This window comes from Heloderma suspectum, chromosome 5, assembly GCF_057233095.1.
Source record: "Heloderma suspectum isolate Gila_16-S chromosome 5, 16-S_ref, whole genome shotgun sequence".
Classification (NCBI taxonomy): domain Eukaryota; kingdom Metazoa; phylum Chordata; class Lepidosauria; order Squamata; family Helodermatidae; genus Heloderma; species Heloderma suspectum.
The window spans coordinates 146,312,523-146,326,124 of record NC_139462.1 but is presented as its reverse complement, the minus strand read 5'-3'; the positions used below and the strand labels follow the sequence as shown (position 1 = coordinate 146,326,124).

Below are 13,602 nucleotides of genomic sequence, written 5' to 3'. Positions count from 1 at the left end.
CTTTTTGACAAATATGAATTGTATGCTTTTTCAAAATAACTATGTTAAAGTGTGGAATGAAATTAAACAAGACCTATTAAAATGGGGAAAATTACAGCTATCACTTTTCGGAAGAATTGCAATGATTAAAATTAATGTACTACCTAGAATAGGTATAGTACATTTTGCATAGTAAAAGACAGAGGAAAGAAATGGTGGTTCAGCTATTAAATAAGGAAGGCAAAATGATAACAGATGACAAAGAAAAGGCAGAGCTGTTCAATTCCTACATTGGCTCAGTCTTCTCCCAAAAGAGGGTCTATGACCCCCCTGCAATGGTGAAGTACAGGCTGAAGGGGCAGGATTGCAGCTTGAGATCGATAGGCATATGGTCAAGGAACACCTAATTACTTTGAATGAGGTCAAATCTCCAGGGCCAGATGAACTGCATCCTAGAGTCATAAAGGAACTGGCAGAAGAACTCTCAGAACCGCTGTCTATTCTCTTTGAGAAATCATGGAGGACGGGGGAAGTGCCAGATGACTGGAGGAAGGCTAATGTCCCTATCTTCAAAAAGGGTAAGAAGGAGGAACCTGGGAACTACAGACCAGTCAGTCTGACATCAATCCCTGGGAATATTCTGGAGCAGATGTTAAAGCAATCCATCTGGAAGCACCTTGAAAACAATGCAGTGATTACTCGAAGCCAACATGGATTTGTCAAGAACAAATCCTGCCAGACAAATCTGATCTCATTTTTTGATCAAGTAACCTCCCTTGTGGACTGTGGGAATGCTGTGGACATAATATACCTCAACTTCAGCAAAGCTTTCGACAAAGTGCCCCATGATATCCTGATGAGTAAACTAGCTCAAAGTGGGCTAGATGAAAAAACGATCCGGTGGATCCACAGTTGGCTACAGAATCAGACTCAAAGAGTGCTTATCAATGGGATCTTCTCAAACTGGGGAGAGGTAACGAGCGGGGTACCACAGGGCTCAGTCCTGGGCCCAGTGCTCTTCAACATTTTTATTAATGACTTGGAGGAGGAGGTGCAGGGAATGCTGATCAGATTTGCAGATGACACAACATTGGGTGGGATAGCTAATACTTTGGAAGACAGAAACAACATTCAAAGTGATCTTGATTGACTGGAGCGCTGGGGCAGAAAACAACAGAATGAAATTTAACAGGGATAAATGCCAAGTTCTGCACCTAGGAAAAAGAAACCAAATGCACAGTTACAAGATGGGGGATACTTGGCTCAACACTACAAGCGAGAAGGATCTTGGAATTGTTGTTGATCACAAGCTGAATCACCATGTGATGTGGCTGCAAAAAAGGCAAATGCTACTTTGGGCTGCATTAATGGAAACATAGCTTCCAAGTCCCAGGAAGTACTAGGTCCTCTCTACTCAGCACTGGTTAGGCCTCATCTGGACCTGATGATCCACACTGGAGGCATTCAAGATGAAGCTGGACAGCCATCTGTCAGGGATGCTCTGACTTGGATTCCTGCATTGAGCAGGGGGTTGGACTCGATGGCCTTGTAGGCCCCTTCCAACCCTACAATTCTATGATTCTATGATCCAAAGATGAACTCATTCCTTCTTAATTAAAAAAAAAACAAAACTCTGGCTAATTTTCAGATGTCAGCTCCACAGGTATCTGATAATAAAATATGTTCAAGTGAAAATCTCTTTCATGCAGTAGCTGTGACATAAATCTCCTAACGTCTTCCACAAAGAATGTTCCAAATAGAATTTTGAGCCATTTATACTGAAATTCCTTTTCCCCACCCCCAAATAATATCAGCAAAGTGAGGAATGACTCTGGAACCAGAGATGCTTTCCAGGCTTGTAAAACTTGTTTCATTCATCAATGCTCTAAAAGCTAGTCAACATGACATTGATGAGGCATGGCACTGAGCAGAAGTGTTTTTAAAGCAAGTGCTTCCACTTCTAACATGTGTCAAAATAAGGAGTTGGTTCCAGTACTTCCAGTGTACCTAGGTTGCATTTTGCCTGCAAAGAGACAAAATGAACAGATGTATGTCAGCTTGTGCCTTACATCTGGAGTACTGTGTCCAGTTCTGGGCACCACATTTTCAGAAGGATGCAGACAAACTGGAGAGGGTTCAGAAGAGGGCAACAAAGATGATCAGGGGACTGGAAACAAAGCCCTATGAAGAGAGACTGAAAGAACTGGGCATGTTTAGCCTTGAGAAGAGAAGACTGAGGGGAGATATAATAGCGCTCTTCAAGTACTTGAAAAGTTGTCACAGAGAGGAAGGCCAGGGTCTCTTCTCGGTCATCCCAGAGTGCAGGACACAGAATAATGTGCTCAAGTTACAGGAAGCCAGATTCCAGCTGAACATCAGCAAAAACTTCCTGACTGTTAGAGCAATACAACAATGGAACCAATTACCTAGGGAGATGGTGGGCTCTCCCATACTGGAGGCATTCAAGATGAGGCTGGACAGCCATCTGTCAGGGATGCTCTGACTTGGATTCCTGCATTGAGCAGGGGGTTGGACTCGATGGCCTTGTAGGCCCTTTCCAACCCTACTATTCTATGACTACTATTCTATGGTTCTATGAATGTTATTTTTGTTTCAAATGAAACCCATTATTACATTGGATTTACCTTTTAAGCAGTGGCAGAGAGATATAACGAAGTTTATACAGCAAACAAAAAAACCAAGAGTTAAAATAAAAATTTTACAAGATGCAAAGGAAAGAGGTGGCTTGGGATTACCAGATTTTAAAACCTATTTTTCTGCCTGCTGCTTGATGTGGATGAAGGAATGGGTGACGTTGAAAAATAGAAGACTTTTAGAACTAGAAGGAGATGAATTGAGATATGAGTGGCATGGTTATTTGTGGTATGATAAAACAAAAGTGAATGTAGATTTAATAATCACTATGTAAGATGGGCTCTATTAAGAATTTGGAATAAATATAAATTAAGGTTTTATTAAAAAAAACACCATGTTGGATATCCTCAGAAGAAGCAATGCATAGAAGAGAATTTGATAACACACATAAATGGATAAGATATAATGATTTACTGGAATTGTCACAAGGTGAATATAAGTTAAAATCAAGGGAAAACGTATTGGAAGAAGGTCATGTCTGTCAATGGTTTTCATATTTGCAAATTTAAGGAAGGTTTAAAATAGATAAAAAAAATGGTGGTGTTGAACAAACAGAATCTGAGTTTGAAACAGCACTGTGTACAAGTGATTAACATGTAATTGCTAAACTGTATAAATTACTGTTAAAGTATGAGACAGAGGATGAGCAAGGAAAAGATTGTATGATAAAATGGGCACAAAATGATGGTCATAATATATTAATGGAAGAGTGGGAAAGTATGTGGGGAAAAGATCTAAAATTTACTTTATGTACAAATCTTAAAGAGAATTTTTTATAAGATGATGTATAGATGGTATATGTCACCGTTTAAACTGTCTAAAATGTATGAGGGTGTTTCTAGAAAATGTTGGAAATGTGAAGATCAAGATGGAACATTTTATCATTTATGGTGGACTTGTAAAAAAGCTAAAATATTTTGGAAACTAATACAACCTTTAGTCCAAAGAATATTAAAGAGTACTATAGAATTAAAGCCAGAAACTTTTTTATTGGGACTAATAGATAAACACGTTAAAGAGAAGGGGGGGAACCCTCTTTCTCTACATGACAACGGCTGCAAGGTTATTGTATGCACAAAAGTGGAAGAATGAAACAATACCAACTGTGAGTGAGTGGATCATGAAAATGATGGAGCTGGCAGAGATGGCAAAACTTATTAATATAATTAAAGAAGGATCAACAACAAAATTTATGTTAAATTGGAAACCTTTTATAGAATTTCTACAAGAAATAGAGAAAAATGATATCTATGTATGTGGATTTTTTACTTGAGAAATGAGATAATGTCTGTGAACTCAATGTATGATATACAACTAAGATAAGAAGTAGAGAATAATAATAAGCATTTGTTGTGTAAGGGCAGCGAAAGGCAGATATCTTACAATTTAAAGAGATATTTTAGTGTATGTGTATTGTGTATTGTGTGTTTATGTTGTTGTTGTTGTTTCTTTTACTTTAAAGAAATAAAATTATTATATCAAGTATTGCAGGGTAGTTTACAGGCACCAAAGGAGATGTCTGTGGATACAATGTCACCTCTAGGTACTGCATAGGTGACCCCCTATTATAAACAATGACATTGTAATGGGGGTTATAATAATAAACAATGAAATTGTTTATAATAGACACTACATAACTGACAAATCCTTTTGCTTAAAAATGAAACTGCAACTCTTCCATAGGTCGATGAAGAAGGTTATCTGTTAAAAGCAACCAATTAAATTACTGAGGGAAGAGAAAGGATACAACTCAAAGCACCCAAATAAGTAGTCAGATAACTTAAAAACTTAAAATTCCCCTCATAAATTAATGTAACTAGAGTAACACAGCAGAAAATATATTAAATGGATAGTAATAATTTCTGTATTCTCTGTGTGTGTATGCGTGTGTGTGTGCGTGCATATGAACACATGTGTGTGAGAGAGAGAAATACAATTTTGTGGCAACTGAAAATGAGACAACAGGCCAGTGTTGGTGTCCACTGCTTTCAGATAAAACATTGTGTTTTTTAAGCATAGTAATTACGTTTCTAATTACTCCCTTCATCACAGATGCTAGGCAGCCATTCCAATGAGAGATCATCTTAAAAAACATGATAATTTTCTTAATTGTTTTAACTGCACTTTCCTTTTTTTAAAAAAGAGGCTTTTTCACTTGCTTCACTTCAAAAGGCCTAAGAAATCAATGGTGACCAAGAAAATGGTTAATTCTATGGAACACCCTGCAGAGTACACCAATCCCTGCTGCATGGCCTTCATTATTGTCAGCTAATGACACTGGGTCACAGATAGTGAATGATTTTCAGGGCACTTAGGTTACCTTAATTCATGACACCTCCCTGAAATACACCCTTCTAAATATTTTCATGCAGCTCTGAACTCATGCTGGATTTGAGCAGAAGAGATGTTTCTTTCCTTTGAAAAGCCGTGGAAAGCTTGTTTTGTGTGTTGTTGTCCTTTTCCTATTAATTTCTTATTAGCATGGGCCCAGCAGAATAGCAGAAATTATTCTCCCTTTCATAGGCCAAGAGAGGCAGAGCAAAGGCAGATGTTCTTGGATTAGAGGCAAAGATAGGATGGACATTGGCAGGATTAGGGTAGAACCAAAACTGAATGTAATACACCATGGGCAGAGCCTGCATGTTCCCAGCTTTTCAACCTCCACTACTGGTTGCTTGAAACAAGAGCTGGGCCAATTTGCTAGCTAGCAACCCTGCTTAAAAAATATCTCAAGGGTGAGGTTGCCAACTCCTGAAAGACAAAATTCTGGTACCTGGATGAGGCCCCAGGGGTGGAGCTCACAGGGGTCAAAGAATGGAACCCAAGGGGTTACAGGAATGGAGCCCTTGCACCTGTAGGCAGAGTGGTAAAAAGGTGTAGCCTGAGCTCCCAGGACAAGTGCCCAATGGTAAAAGAGCAGAAACCATATTTAAATAAATACAGTGGGGGAAACAAATCCAGTGTGGGGAGTGGATAACCAGCTTCCCCTTTAAAAACAAACAAAATGCCCTTGTCTGGCATCTCGACCTGAACCTTAAAACAAAAAAGGGCTGCTCTGGTCAAAAAAGGACCAATTTGTAAGCCCATCTAGGGAAACATATATAGAATGCCTTTTTTTCTGGAGAAGGTTTACAGTGCAGTCCTGTACTTGTCTATCTAGAAGTAAGTCCAATGGTGCTTACTCCCAGATAAGTGGGTGTAGGATTGCAGCCTAAATCAATGGGAACTTGGGCCAGGGCTCTCCCCCTTGTGGTGCCAAAGGTGTGAAACATGCTTTTAGGGAAGGCCCACTTAGTTTCCTAAGATTTGATATTGATATTTTAATGTGTAATCAATATTTTCACTCTTTCATTGCCTTCAACACTATTTTGTAGTGAAAACTTGATGCTGAAATTTACAAATAAATACTATTGATGAGATAAAGGGGGGGAGCACCAGGCAATAACCTCTCAGTCTTAGTATGAAGAAAGATAAAAAAGCAAATAGACTATTCCTCTAGAGATATTACTCACTACAAAATTAGTTTGAAATATATTGTAAGTTTATCTTCTGCTCTGGTTCTGCAGTTGTTAAATCTGTTCTCCATACAATCTGATATATTACTGATGCCCCAGCCTCCTCCTGGCACTTATAACTGAGTATCAATCAAACCACAAAACTTGGACAACTGAAAAAGTAGTTTTGCTGCTTTGCCAAAGAAACCTTTGATAATAAGGGCAAACCCTGGAGTATACATAGATTTTTTTAACTGATAGTGAATCTAGAGTAACAACCTATAGTAAAAATCCATTTTAGTTGGTCAATTGTGTCTTATTGGAATTTATAGGAAAGGTTAATAAATTGTTGCTCTGGTTTCATTCATTTTCAGGAATGTCTCTTTCTTATAAAGGTAATTTATACATTTACAATTTATCTTCATAACAGAAGAATAATTCTTATTAAATACAAAGTCTTATTAAATACAAAGATGGGCAATGCTTTTATTAAGGACCAACCAAAATTCCACAAAAGTGTGTAAGCTTTCAAGTTCTCCAGAACTCTTCATCAGGCTAGGTGGTACAAAAAGTAGGCTATGGGGAAAGAAATAGTAAAGCCTAAACATTTGGCCAGATGTGACTTCATGGCCACAACCTCTAGCCGTATCTTTGGGCTTTATTTCTTCCCCCATCCTCTACTATTTGTACCACATAGCCTGATAAAGAGTTCTGGAAAACTCAAAAGCTTGCACACTTTTATGTAATTTTGGTTGATCATAACAACATAAGAAGAGCCATGCTGGATCAGACCAAGGTCCATCTAGTCCAGCGTTCTGTTCACACAGTGACCAACCACCTGCCTGCAGGGAACCCATAAGCAGGACATGAGTACAACAGCACCCTCCTGCCCATGTTCCCCAGCAACTGGTGTACATAGGCAGAGTGCCTTTGATACTGGAGGTCGCATATGCCCATCAGGACTAGTAGGCATTGATAGCCTTCTCCAGGAATTAGTCCAATTCCCTATTAAAGCCATCCAAATTGATGGCCATCACTATGTCTTGTGGTAGTGAATTCCATAGTTTAACTATGTACTGTGTGAAGACGTTCTTCCTTTTATCTGCCCTGAAGTTCCCACCAATGAGCTTCATGGGATGACCCCAGGTTCTAGGATTATGAGAGAAGGAGAAAGATGTCTCCCTATCCACTTTCTCCACACCATGCATAACCTTAATAAAGGTATTACCCATCTATGGATTTTGGATTTTTTTTTCTCATGGACCAGCATGGCTGTCCTTAGTTGTTGTTCTTGTTGTTGTTGTTTTGTTTTATTGACTTATTTTCTTCATTTTGTGGCCATTCAGGAGAAAAGATGCTGGCCTCCTCTCTTACAAAGACCATCTACCCGTCAGTCAAGTGATGGTTGGAGATATTGGTCGGCCTGGCTCAGATGCCAAGTTAACTGTGGGCCCTCTGCGATGCCATGGAGACCGTAAGTTTGCTGTTGCATGCTTTATATTAAATATCTCCTTGTTTTATCACATTTAAACTGAGGCAAAATTCTCATTTTTGTAATTTTGATTGATCATAACAACATAAGAATGAAGAAGAGCTGTGCTGAATCAGACAAATCTCCTTCTGCTTGAAGGCAAATCTCCTTCTGCTTGAAGTTGCTTCTCAGATAAACAGGCATAGATATATTAGTGGAATTAGCCACCACCAACCCCTGCGCTAGTGGTGAAGTCTCTCTTTCCCAGCCAAAGAGAGATGTCGCCATCTACCCACCTCCAGCCATCTGTCAGGGATGCTCTGACTTGGATTCCTGCATTGAGCAGGGGGTTGGGCTCGATGGCCTTGTAGGCCCCTTCCAACCCTACTATTATATGATTCTATGATTCCCTTAGAGGTGAGAGTGGATTGCAAGAAGGCAGTCAGTCAGGTCTTGCAATGTCTGGCAGGCTTCCCAGACATTGCGAGACTTCAGGGAGAGAATTTCATCATGCCAAGACTTTCTAGATATCATGCGTTTGGGCTGTTGAGACTTGGGTATAGCCTGTATAAGGCCTCTTCCCAAGTTGTCCCACCTCACAGTGCTTTGGCCACGTGCTTGTGCATGATGTACATCCAAAGCCACCCGTAGAATTCTTCAAAAATGTATATAGAGGAATTACCATTTAACCACCAATATAATGGCTTGGGTTTTGTATCTTAAGTGTGGGCAGTCATCTTTCTTACAGGGTAAATGAGGCAACTTTGACTATCCCACTAAGTTTATGGTGATATAAACAGTAATACAAACAGCAGCAGAGCAGCACTCAACATCTGTGATGCCACTGAATGCTGCTGTTAATGCCATTAGCATTACTATTTATATTGCAATAAACTAACTTTATAGAGATACAAATAGCAGCATTATGGCTAAATGTATCATTGGAAACCCAGCGTAAGGCTGTATAAAGTTTGACATTATTGCTGGTGGGGATCATCCATGTTAATAAAGGTGGATGCTGGTTTACAAACCAAAACTGGCTTTTCCATGATGTGTTTGAGCCTGAAGGCTGAACAAGAAGGTACAGAGCGTTCAGTATCTGATCTTTTGATTTAGTTTTGGAGGGTCTGCTGTCCACAGATCTATTTCAACCCAGACCTCAGATCTTGATTTCATGGAAAACGACATCCAAGTTTTTCCAATATCACTAGATTCAGCACATCAGTGCAACAACGTCAAGGGCTGCTTGAGACCATGTCACCATGGATTGAGCCCTCCCCATCTTTCCCTCCACCTCTGGTTAATCACATACACTGAGCAGGGGCAGCAGGTAGGGCACAGTTCCCAGCATGAATACTGCAGTAAGGGCTTGGCATCTGCTGGCATGCACCGATGTTGTCACTGCCATGGATCAGTCCCTTCTGTGAGAAGCGATTTGGTGCTTAGTACCCCATTAACCAGGCATAGTGTGCAAAAAATGATCCAGAACTGAGGATGCCCCTGCAGTTATGCAAACTGAGAAGCACAATCACAAGGGCCTGCTCTCTGGGTTATTCTTTGGGTGTCCCGGCTGAGAGCCACAGTGCGAAAAGTGATTTGTTGTGGATGCACCAGTTCCCTGTGCAAAGTGCCTGTGCTGCACAATTACTCCTTCCTGTGCATATGTCTTTGAAGCTCTGAGTATACTGAAGGGCTATCGAGGCTTGTGTTTACTGTAATAACCTTAGGAAGTAGTACTGCTTTTGCTGTTACTAGTAGTCATCATAGTAATTGTTATATTTCAGTCTAATTTACAGCCCTGCTAAAACCAGTATAAGGAAGGTTTGGCTGGGAATATCACTTCAGTGTTTTGACATGACATTCATTGTTCAGGACTACAACCTGCTATTGACTGTGACTCTTCTATATATTTTTGCCTCTGGCCTTTAGTGTCCAGTGCCAAACCTAAAATGTGTGCCTTAGAAAATGATTGTTCTACCTAATCCATCTGTTTCTTTGCTATAAAAGCAATTACCTTGCTTTATGTTATCACTGTTTTCCATAGCATGTTTTGTATCCTATTATTATTTGACAAAGGGGAATTTACAGGGGAAAATGCAATCCAGAATTGACAACTGACATCAACATTTATTCTAAAATAGAAATCAAATGTGTTGGTCCCTCCGCTTTGGGATATAAATTATTATCTTCCTCTATGACTTTCAAATCATCAGCAATATGCTTTCAATTAACATAAACCCATTTGCTACTCTGGGGATTTTCTTTGAATCTTAAAACTGGACAATATTCATTTAGTTGATGCTTCCAGATCTTTGGGAATCCATCTGTTTTACATGGCAAAGATTCTCTGAGTTTTGCCTAAGGTTTATCTTGCATTTTAGGAAAAGATATATCTGCCAGCTAGTTGTTGGGAAATATTTTCCACATACTGCATTTGGGGTTCCAGTTGTGGATCACTCATCACTGCAAGCGTAGCCAGTTCTTCAGTTCATCTTTGTATGCTACTGAATCTGAACCTAGCATCTCAGTAGGCTTCCCAAGGCAGTTGATCTTTCCCAAGGCATCTCAGTCAAGGATCTTCTGCAAATTCTATAACAATAGCAAATGTGAGTTTAGGTTGTTCATTTCTTCTAGTATATATTATCACATTTGCATCCCACCCTTGCTTCAAGGGAGTGTGAAAGAGGAAAGCAGACATGGTTTTATATAGGGTGTGCATTCACTGAAATTTGAGCTCAGTTGCTTAAGGTCACAGTTTCACTCCAAGAAAATATCCTTTTCATGAAGGAATATAGCCTGTATTAGGGGCAAAAAAACAGTACATTGTCAGTTTACAGTTTTTTCTAGACACCTTTATTGTTAATAATTATTAGCTGGGCTGTGATTGCACTTAGAAGCCTCAGTACAAAGGTACTTTGATGACATTATTTTCCCAAACCTGCTGCTAGAGTGGCTCAGATAGGCTGTGCCTATGCTACATATGACACATTTGAATATCCTTTTAATATGATTTACTTCTCTCTCAAAGAGCTTTCTTTTTTCTTTCTTTCTTTCTTTCTTTTTCTTTCTTTCTTTCTTTTTTTGAAGAAGCATCCATCACAGCAACCTCCTCCTGACCCTGAGTGTTGAGATCCTTCACCCCTTGATACATTGTGGCCTAGTTCACACATAATGCTAAGCCATGGTGTGGTTTGTTGAAATCTGGCTTGTCATCTGAACCCATGCCTGCAAACAAACCATAGTTTGTTAACCAAATATAAGCCATAAATAGAACAGCAAACCATGGTTTGTTCTTGGTGTATGAAGATTGTAAACCATGGCTTGTCATGATGTCTGAACCCAGAACTGTGGCTTATCCCTGGCTTGTTTGTTCTGTTGTCTGCCCTGAAACAGAGGCAGAGTAGTCTAAAAATGAAACTGCTCTGAAGGCTGGCAAAATGGGTGTGGAAGAAACAAGCCAGAAATAGGGAAAACAAGCCACAGTTTGCTCATCTGCAAGACAATTAATGGCTAAAGCAACAAACCATAGTTAACATAATCCATAGCTTGGCATTATGTGCGAGCACAACCTACATGTTTATCCAGCAAATATCAGACAAGCTGCCGTGTAAAATGTGAAGTGATTCTAAGGGTCAGTTCTCCTGATCTCCTTGTAGTAAGATCCATGAGTTGAGGGATCTTGTGAAGTGATCCACCATGCATTGTTTTTTGGCTGTCCTTTGCAAACGGCTGAAAAGCTGAAATGAATGCTGAACAAGCCTACTGAACATTGGGGAAACTCATCACATGTTTGATCCTTTCACAGATCCCACCACGAGGTGATTGCAAAAACTGAGTCTGCTGTCTACACACTGTTTAGCAACATGTCTTCATGACATTGGTATGCTTGATTCATAGGCTCATATTTTGCTTTGCATCCATGATATTTTAATATAAGTTTAAATTGGAAATGATGACTTTCACTGCAAAAGCAGCAGCTATAGATTTGCAAAATATAAGGCAGGCCTGCCTGCATCACTTGTTACTAGCCACCTGAATACAGCTTGCTAGCCAAGTATGGTAGTCCGCCAGAGGCTTAGTTAACCTCCTGCGTTTGCCTGGGACAAAACTGAGGAAGTTGTCAGTCACCTGGTAGGCCATGATTCATGACTGGTAGATGTTACCCACCAAATCAGAATACGTTGTGCCAACCAGGTGCCCTGCTTCCAGGGTACAGGGCATTCTTCTTGTGTTGTGATGGAGAAATTTGCTGTTTAGTTTTAAATGTTGACTTTAATTTACAAGCCAAAGACACCCTGGATCAGGCTTGTAAATTTTGTGTGATCATTTGTGCTGCGTAACAGTGGCCCTCTGGTGAAAAGGTGTAGGGAAGCTTTTCTAAATCTGAGTAAAGTTGGTTCTTTTTGGCTGTAAGTATGCCATAAATGACTACCCATAGGTATGTACAGATAGATGAACTAGTAAAAAAAAAAGTGTATGGGCTAGTAATTTTATGAACTCACTTAAGGAACTAACATAGTTAGAAGGCCCATGTTGGAAATAAATCTGCAGTTTACTGGCATGTATGGATTCTTCATGCATGCAGAGAGCCTGTTAACAAAACCATGAAAACTGTTGTGTTAGGGGGATCATCTGCAGAGATGTTGGAACCCCTGAATATAACTTACAGATTTCATGTCAGACATCCCTATCAGCTCCCATTGAAATCCTTTGATGTGTAAAGGCTTGTGGACCTTTCCTCCCACTCCCCATCCCAGAATTCATATAAGTAAGACAGATAGGAAAAGTTTTGATAATGGGCCGGGGTGTCTGTGTCCGATATTTGAGCATAGAAGAAGAACATTATTCTAAGACTTGATTTGTCCTTCCTGAGCCCTCTTTCTTCTGGAAGAAAGGAGAAGAACTGAAGAGGTGGGTGGCTTTTCACATCCCAAATTTATGTTATTCATTTCAGCTAGTTCTGTGGGTTTTATTCACCCAGTGAATCTCTTTCATCTCTCAGCCCTTGGCTCACTACTACTTTTTTTTTAACTTCCATTTTCTTTCATTTCTGAGATGGCAAGGAAAGAGCTGTTGCACTTATTGTTATAGTGTGAGCACTTAGGGTTTCATGGCATTCAGTACTGTCCTGAATTTAATGTAGAACCATCTGAGGAGGAAAATGGTCTTGACATGTTGGGAATTCAAGAACTAATCAAAACTCTGTCCTTACAGTTGTCCATTGATCTCATGATATCCAGGGAAATATACCACGAGTTTTATTCATTGATTTTTATTGCATTTTATGTTTGACTCTTATGTCATTTTAGTTTTTTATTCCTTGTCTTTCTGAATTTTCCTCTAGTTATAATTTTCTATTTCCTTTTTGGAAGATATTAAAATATTTTACAGGAGTGATAAGTTAATACAAATCTACAAACTGGTTTTTGGTTTGGGTGGGCAGCTATAATTTCCTGCAACTGATGTAAGACATCTACAGAATTCCCTCACTTTAGATCTAAATTATGATGCCCAAGAAATGCCAGTAACACAATTTGCCTGCCCACGCAGTATGAAGGCAGGAGTCAAAGGTGAGGGTAAAGTGGCACAACTTTATTTTATCTTAACAGAATTGCAATGAGGAGAACAGATTAACCATTCAGCTAACTAACATCCAGTGCTGGCCCATGCTGGCCCCTGTTCTTCAAATGCAAGCTGGGAAGTGCAAGCATCAAGCACTGGTCAAGAAATGCTACACCCACCAAGGGATACTACACTTCAGTCCCTCCTGGCCCATCCACTAGCTGTACCAAATATTAATGAATTAGCCAGATTTCCTAATTAGACTCCCAGATGCAGCATCAAGTTTGTGAAAAAGGTGCTCCCCATGGGCCAATTATAACAGCATGCCAAAAAATCCTATTTATCCCCGGAAACTGGTAACTGGGTATCCCATGTTGTTACCTATAAGGGAGGGAATGCAACTTGGAAAACAACAGACTGAGGACAAACATAGGCAAGGCA

The 13,602-nt window shown here is 39.7% G+C and overlaps 1 protein-coding gene across 1 annotated transcript in view; it reads left to right on the top strand.

Annotated features, from left to right (window-relative positions):
• The window catches only part of CNTNAP2 (contactin associated protein 2), a 2,014,778-nt gene that overhangs the window by 1,713,687 nt on the left and 287,489 nt on the right, over positions 1-13,602 (top strand). The window contains exon 15 of the mRNA XM_084857751.1: positions 7,475-7,602. Coding sequence (XP_084713877.1) covers positions 7,475-7,602 — 128 coding nt within the window. The remainder of the gene's footprint in view (positions 1-7,474; positions 7,603-13,602) is intronic.